The 8,848-nt window shown below is 33.2% G+C and overlaps 1 protein-coding gene across 1 annotated transcript in view; it reads right to left on the bottom strand.

The window, feature by feature from the left end:
• Positions 1-2,005: 2,005 nt before the first annotated feature.
• Positions 2,006-8,848, bottom strand: part of LOC108684384 — a 25,800-nt gene continuing 18,957 nt past the window's right edge. Inside the window, exons 2-5 of the mRNA XM_018188665.1 lie at positions 3,593-3,920; positions 3,366-3,518; positions 2,977-3,121; positions 2,006-2,706 (exon numbers count right to left, since the gene is read on the bottom strand). Of these exons, the coding sequence (XP_018044154.1) occupies positions 2,047-2,706; positions 2,977-3,121; positions 3,366-3,518; positions 3,593-3,920 (1,286 nt within the window). The 3' untranslated portion in view covers positions 2,006-2,046. The remainder of the gene's footprint in view (positions 2,707-2,976; positions 3,122-3,365; positions 3,519-3,592; positions 3,921-8,848) is intronic.

Here is an 8,848-nt window from a genome sequence, read left to right on the forward strand (position 1 = left end):
AAAATATTAATTACATCATTTCAGTATTTACATAAATTTGTACAAGTGACCACTTCGGTCATACATATATATAATGACACGTTCAACTTAAATACTGTATGTTTAGTGTGTTTATGTGTATTCGTTTATGTGAATAAAATTGCAACTGTATGATTCGCTTCTTTCCATTTTGTTGTCAAGTTTACACTGTTATGGCTATTATAACTTGAGTGGAACGTGAATTCTTAAAATGCAATGTATAAATAAATATAATGCGCACTCTGCGAATCATATGATATTCAACTTCATTGACATTAATGATTGCAAATTTGCAGGGGAAAGTAATGCATTACTTGTAAACGTCGTTATCGTTACAATTATTTTTTTCCAGTAATGATTATGTTAATTTTCCTTATTTGTAACGTTAATAATTATGCAATTATTTATAACGGTAGCGAATGTAATCGTTACTTTGTACACAATACATGTGTATGAAACATGCACAAGAGAGTTTCAAAAAAAGAAAATGTTATATTTTGTTAAGTTTGATCACGTTGCAATTAATCGCAACCATCATAGCCAGTAGATCTCGTGTTGAATTAGTAAATTAGTGACCAAGATGATTGGATGCTACTCCTAAAAAAAAGTTATCAAAATTCGGTGAAAAAATAACAGAAATTGTAACGAGTCATTACTTTTTGAGTAACGATAATGATAACAAATTACTTTCCAAGGAAACAACGAAAAAGTAATGATAACAAATTATTTTTCAGAAAAAATGAACGATAACGGTTTTATAAAGTAACTTTCCCACCCTACGTATTAAAAATTTATCAATAAAAATTGTATAACTATGTAAATGCGGATGTATGAAAGTCACAAAGATACACTTCAACATTTCGATGTGAACAAACGAAAATATTGACTAGTACACTATATAATATAAAATAATTGTTATAGATGTGTACGATACAGAGAAATTAAATAAAGACCAATGTTTGTACAGAGATTTTACAATTTGGTATCATTGTACCTTCCTTATTGCACAGTGTACTTGAATATGTTCTTTAAAGATAGAATTTAATTAAAACATAAATACCGTTTCATTAGAAATTCAAGATTTTATAAAAATATATCATTCGTATTCAACATTTCACTTTAGAGCGATGTGAAGAAAACAATAGAAAATTCAAGTTTATTCAAGTTTACAAATTTTACAAGCGGCAAATTTTCGATTGTTTTTTTCATTATATTTAATTTAATAAGAATTCTTCGTATTTTTAACGATATTTGTCTGTATCTCATATTGATCGTAGGATTATTTATTACTCATATATTTCCTAATTATCAATATTATTGATAATTAGAAAATGAGTTTATTTTTTATAGCTGAACTAGTGTACTGATTTGAAATAAAACAGATATATATTTAAATTTGTCGAAAAAAAGAAAAAAGTTTCACTGAAATTCAGTGCAGCCTTAGAATAAACTGGAAGTGCCATTCAATCTGAATAATATAGCAAAAATGTTCCTAACATATGTCTGTTCTTATCTATTTAAAATCTGTTTGCGCTTGCACTAGACTAGATAATAATGGCATACAGTTGCCTAACTTTACACGCGATACACCTTTATAATAATAAAGAAATTTTCAAAATTGTAGACAATCGATGCATGCGCATCGCAATAAAATAAACAGACGAGGACAGATATATGTTAGAAAGAGCGCTAATTAGTTATGCCATTTCCAGTATATATTCCAAGAGTGCAACAATAAAAAGCAAACCTAATATACGTCGATATCGCATTATCGAGTAACACGCATAGATTGCCAAATGTAACAGATAGAATTAATTTCATACGATCCTTTTTCATAAATAACACAATTGATAAATCTCGTTAATACAATACAAAGTATCGTTACAGAATTGTCAAAGAAGATTGTTGAGAATTTTTGAAATATTGTTTAAATGATAGTATTTGAAATGCGCAAGCATTTGCACAACTCTCTCTTCCTTTACAAGTCTTGTTTAGATCTTGTTATATTTCACTATATATTAGTCGATACTACAATTCCGTAGTGATTTCGTCCTGCGGCCGAAAACCGAGAATTGTGAAATCATCGATGAGATAATCGTGAGCTGGCGACCAGTCCGACAGAATGGTGTAATTGGCCGCCTCTACGGGGCTACTCTGAAACTTCCATTGAGGATTCAAGTCGCGGTCTAGACCATCGTTGACTGCGCACTCATCGTGTAATGCACGGATGTTGTTGGTCTCCAAAGGCAGCGTGCCATTGTAACTGCGATTAAACGCAGAGATGGTCTGCAATTCTTGACAGTCACTCGTCGCCCTCGATCCTGTTCGCTTCAGATTATTTCCGTAGACGAGAGGTGTCGTTTGACCGATTGTTGAGCCGTTCGGGCTGAACTTTTCACTGCTGTAAATGCCTAAAGCACTATTTTGACCCAAACTCGAACCGAGGGGACTGCTGTCCTTTGTGTAGCCGAGGCTCGAACTCGCTGGACTGATGCTCGATTTATCACTCGCTTGGAACGTCGCGAGAGGCACGTTCGCTTGGAATGTGGTGAGATTAGTGGGGGTGCTTCTCGGTTCGTATACAGGTTGAAGTGGTGGCTGCGATGTCGTGACCGGTTGCGCCGATAACGAGGTCATTTGGACGGGGTTGCTGGTCGGCTGTTGCAGAAATGTCACGAGCTGAGCCACCTTTAAGTTATAAAAGGGTAATGAATACAGTTCGGCAATGTTTCATACACGTTTTATAAAAAAAAAAAAACAGCCTGTCGTTGAAAGAGAGAAGGGAGCTTTTACGCGGGGAATTCTCGTAATGCTATGCTTTTTGCATACAACTGGTATGTGACTCACCAAAATGCTTTAGGGACTAGCGTGAAAAAGAATTGAAAGTGTGAGATGATATTGATAGCGCTTATTTGTCGTTTTCACTTCAAATAGAAATATTTGTCATAACAATCTTACTTCTGGAGAACTGTGCCTTTTATATCTTCTCAACAATCGCTCTGCCCATGAGAATAGTCGTTGCCAATCGTCGGGCGGAAGTGGTATCTCATCGTCTCTCCTATTCACGAGAACCAGTATCCTCGCCAGGTCACGCAGCACTGGTCTGTATCAATATCAATAAAGATTAATAAGAGCTCATTAAATTTTCAATAGATTCTTTTATTAAAAAGAGAGATATTCACAAGAGATTTATTAGAGAACATATTAGCATAATTTCTATTAGAAGTGTCCAATCTTCTAGTACATTTTTCTACAATATTTTATTTAATATTTGACAAATTAATTTTTGCTACAACGACTCTCAACGGATTAACATTAGAAAAGTCTAATTTTTCTACTGTTTGTACCTGTACGCTTGAATTCCGACGGCACCATCTCCGTTATTTCCCGAGTAGTACAACTCTCTGACTTGTCTTCTAGTATCATTGAGCATAGCGAGGAAAGTATTAGCCTCTCCACGGAGCGTCGCTAGGTGTTTCAGAAATTCTCTTCTCTCTGCGCTGAAATGCACAAGAACGCTCAATGAATCACGGGTAATTAAGTGATAGAGTAAAAAGAAAATTGAAAAGAATACCTGTCTTCAAACTGCTGGGCCAGTTTCACTGCTTTCTTCTTACGTCGGTGTACGACTATCGCGCCGCAGAGGATGATGAAGATACAGATAGTTGTACCGGAGACCACCCCTACCAAAATCGCGACCTGGCTACCGGTGAGGCCGAACATGTAGCCGGTCTCTCGACAGACACGACCCATGTATTCGTCCCGGGTGGACCAGTCGGCGACGAAGCCTGATGGGCAGGTGTGCACACAAGTACCCTGATGTAACAATACAGCGCATCTGGCACACGTCCCGTCTCTGCACCTCCTGCATCCCGTCTCGGATTCGATACATTCTATGGCTGCTGCAATTGATAAAACGCGATTTCATTATTATCCAAAGCATTCGTTTTTTGAAAAACGTGTGTCAAAATTATTCTTTAAGAATAAAGATAGATATTAAACAAAAATATTGATCTTTTACATAAAAAATATCGTGAAAGCCATATTTTTTTTTAAATCTAGAACCTGCATCTCGAGTTTGAAATTGCTCGCATTTATCAAACTTTTTGAAGTTTTTGTTGATGTTATAACGATCGCCAAACTTAGATAAAAACTTACGCTCGATATAAACTTCGGAATCTTACTCTTCGAAAGCTGTAACGGCAAAAAGTTTGCGCTGAATTACAGCATTGGTTATAACGGAGTTGACAGTGCCTTTTAGCTTTTCCCTTACTTGCTGTCTATTCATATTATACGGTCTTAATAAATCGTTTATTATCACTTATTACAGAAAAATTTTCAAACTTGTATAACATAATTGTGAAAAATATTTGATAGATCCTTAATAGCTTATATAAATCACCAACTTAAACTTTATATTAATTACAAATATGTAATTATTATCGACAATAAATTCCTTTTAAGAGCTAAAAATCCTGTAATAACATATTTAATTTTGATTTCAATAAAATTTCTTCAATATATATATATCATAATAATGATATAATATATTAAGATATATTAAAATATAATAACTTTTTATGCAATTTTGATGAAGAAGACACACTTTTTAGTGCCCTCAAAAAAATCAATTTCGTTTTTATGCTAAAAAAAAGTAACTTTTTGTTACAGTATTGTCGTTCGTTGTCTTCGAATATCTTGGGTCGAGTATTATAATCTTCGAGTATTATAATTTTCTTCAGTCAATCGTCAAATTTAGAAAGCATAATATCATAATTCAAGCAATTACAGAAGTCATAAATAATGTATATAATACACGTTTGCAAACGTCAAAATCTTTCAGTCGGAAACTAATAGAATTTTGTACAAGTATTTAGGTAGTGCAGTTACGCACGTTATGTATGTCAGGCATTTGGGCCATTGCTTGAGGCTATGGATCACCGCGGTAAGAATGCGAGAGAGATTCACATTACTTTCCTCATATTCTAGCGGCATTTCTTCATGCGTGTACGATTTTATATTATGTACATTCGTTCTTTCTTACATCTTTGTTCTGTCTTTTTCTCATTAGAATTCTGTTATTTTTCAATAAGATTGGAAATAAGATCGTTTATGTTAAATATATTACTTTAAATACGAAGCGCCACTGTGATCTGAATGTTAAGATGTTGAACTATTATATATATTCATATAAATAGATTAATTTCAGAAATGATAATTGCATGCCGATATGATTGTCAGATTTTCAATCACGCAATCAATCTGAAATATTAATAATCCTCCCAAATTTCCCAAATTAATCTTAAAAAACTATAATAAACTTATTGCGAAAAATATTATATTGCTTCAGGAGTTGAATCTCTTGCATTCCTTGCGAGCGTCTTAAGCCTTTAGACTTAGCAAAATTCTTTGCAATAACTAATATGTATAGAGAGTTACACATTGTAGGCGAGCGTGTATAAACAATAAAATTGGAAACAAGACCATACAACATTATTTTAAATACGCCACTACGGTCTGAATGTTAAGATGTTGAACTATTCTGTTATTTTTGACAGAAATGATCCAGCAAATATCGTTTTCCAGGCATTATTTTCTAAATAACATTTATGACTATTCTTGAGAGACGCATCTCGCAGTAGCTTCAATATTTTAATACATTTTTTGACATCTTCATCACACAGCGTGAACGTATTGCGCGAGATGCTCATTTGTAATCTCGCTAACATCTTCTCCCGATTGTATGTCTAATATGAATTAATCTGACATGAATTAAATTGACCAACTTTAATAAAAATAAAAATGGACCGTTTTTACTTCGTTTATATCTGTTTGTACCGAACCCTTTGAGGTACAAACGGATACGAACAATTCTCTTTCGAATGCCAAAGGTCACTTTTCGATATCTTTTAAAGTGACCGATTTATCCCCATGTCGGATTTTCAAAAATTTGAAAAATGCTGTATATTCGAACTCTTTGTGATACAAAGGAAAATGAATACAAACGAATAAAAACGACTTCTTATTCGAATGACATAAACGAAATTAAAACATCTTATCGTTTCGCGCTGATTATTATTTTTACTTATGTTTTTACTCTTTGAGGTATACAAATGAAATAATAAACCGTTGAAACAAAGTACAAACGCGCTACGTATCCATTTTTTTTTTGTTAAAATTGTGTGCCAGGTTCACATCAATTACATCTCTCATTCCCTTTCTCTTCCTAGTTCTCTTCCTTCATGCTCTGTGTCCAGATATACATCACGCGGGGTCACTGAAGACAGCCGGATGGACAGTGAGCGAGAAAATTGAAAGACCTCGTGTGCACAAGGGGGAAACAACTATAGTGAGACGGTTTCATTAGTACGTGTATAAGGAATGCGGTTGCTAGTTTCTTGATTATATGGGTCTATAAACGCGCATGCGCGTTCCGCGCACTTCAAAACAGCATGACAGACGCCGCGACGCGACGCGACGCGACACACACATTCTCCAAGTTGAGAACACTAGGTCGGAGAGAACCGCTCGGGACTCCTTCTCTATCGTAGGCTCTATGAAAAAAAAATCGCGGAATCACTTATTTATTTTACCATCAACATCCTACGACTTCGTCGATGATTCGATGAAGAATGCTTCTGGGCATCGCCATCAGGACGCGCGATTCCCTCCGAGTTTCAACTTTCTACACGTTTTTCTCGCGCGTGATAGATGGCCAAGTTCTCAGAAAATGTGCCGGACAATTTGTCAAGGAGAGCGTCATTCAGAAAAATATCTTATAATTGTATGACAAGAAGAAATTACATTATATTATTGGATGACTCTTATTCACATTAATGATCGATTTTTATTTCATACTATCTCGATAGAAAGTACTGTTGATCATTTAATATACATATTATTTAATAGAAAGTCATGCGTGACACGTGATTTTGAAAGTTCGCTGCGAAATAGTTCAAGGCGAAAAGAAAATGGATATTTACGTTATTTAAATAATTACTTAATTAATATACATAGAAGGATTAATAATGTAATAAATAATGTAGAATTATATTTCGATGACAAGAGAAAAAATTTTAGCGAAGAAATTCATATTCTTAGAGATTATTTTTCAACATTCCAGATTTAAAATTAAAATTGCGCTACGTTTTCGTATAATTTTCAAAAATTACGTTACTTAAACCAATATACATAATATGGAGAACTTAATAATTAATGTAAGATATTTTGATAACAAAAAAATATGAAATTTATATCACAAAGAAATTTATATTTTTAGAAATTATTTCAACTTCATTTAAAATTAATTGCACTACATTCTCCCGTAATTTTTCAAATTTATTTAAACGAGCCAATAAACAAGGAAGAATTAATAATAAATGTAAAATTACAATGTTTTCGATAATAAAAATATGAAATTTATGTCGCGAAGAAATATTGTATTCGGTAATTATTGCGAAAAGGTTAAACTTTATCAATGACTTCAATTTTTACATATAATTAAAATCGATATAATCCTGAATCATGCACACTTTGAATCTGATTACAAACTCTTCTAATTTCTGAGATATATATGTGATATTGTTCATCTATATTTTAATAAAACGAAATAACGTCCTATTTTTAAAGTTGCGACTTTCCACGCAAAGGTCCACCCCATTTTTCGTCCTGGCAAGGGACGCAGGACTTTCCATGCACAAGCGAAGTCCACCCTATCTCCCCTTTTTGTCTAGGGGCGTATGATATTTCATGCAAAGCGAGGCCCACACTTAGACAAGAGAGGAAATGGTAGGAACGCTTCGCGTAGAAAGTTTTGTGCCTCTAGGCAGGAGAATAAGTGAGATGGTTTTTAATTTATATATATTGCAGAAATAAGACGTTATTTCGTTTTATTCATTATATGTAAAAAACAAAGTCAACGGTAAAATTTAATTTTTTTGCAATAATTACTTTGCATTCTTATAAATTATTTTAACTCTAGATTTTGTAAAATTAATTATGTCACATTTTTGTTTGATTTTTCAAATAGGTTTCCATCAATAAACAACTTTTCATAATCTTCTGCACGTCGAAACGCTGTTAGTGGGTTTTATACGAGTTGAGTTTTAATTAGATAAATTAAAGGTCGAGGAGAGAAGTTACTTCGAGCAGCCCACGCGATCGAATCGGCGCAATTTTCTATTTTACTGCGGATGTTTTTTTCGTCATTTATCCAGAAAACTATAAAAACTGTAAAAACTGTAAAAAAGAAAAAGAAGAAAAAAAAAAGAAAAAAAGAAGTTGGATTGGATCTCGTAGATTTGTAATATCAAGAATTTTATTAAGCGAAACATTTGTTAATTTCATAGCGAAGAATCATTTATAAAGGAACTCAGATAAGTGTAACAGCAACTACATACTCGTTTTTATTATTAATTAGTATAGTTAATTAGACCCTCTATTGTGTACTGCTGACGTACTTCTGTACTTAAAAATTCATATATCTAGAATCTTTTCCTTATTTCCTATGTTATGTAGCATGGAAACATGTGACTGTATATTGAATTATATGATCTGCTAGCATAATTCAACTTATTTCCTATGCAGCTAAGATATTTTTTCAAAATCAGTCTTATATAAGAATCTCCTATAAGATAAAATAATACAATTTCGAACATTTCTGAACAAAATAAAATTTGAATCAAATTTTCGAAGTGTAAATTTGATTTTTTTTCGTTTGGTGTCTTCAATATTTCTCATTCTCCACATGATAAGATCAGGGTTATCAAACTTGAACCTCGAAAATTGAATTATTTTATTTCGTTCGGAATTGTATCACGTTCGAAATTAT

The sequence above is a fragment of the Atta colombica genome, unplaced genomic scaffold (genome assembly GCF_001594045.1).
Source record: "Atta colombica isolate Treedump-2 unplaced genomic scaffold, Acol1.0 scaffold134, whole genome shotgun sequence".
In the NCBI taxonomy this organism is placed as follows: domain Eukaryota; kingdom Metazoa; phylum Arthropoda; class Insecta; order Hymenoptera; family Formicidae; genus Atta; species Atta colombica.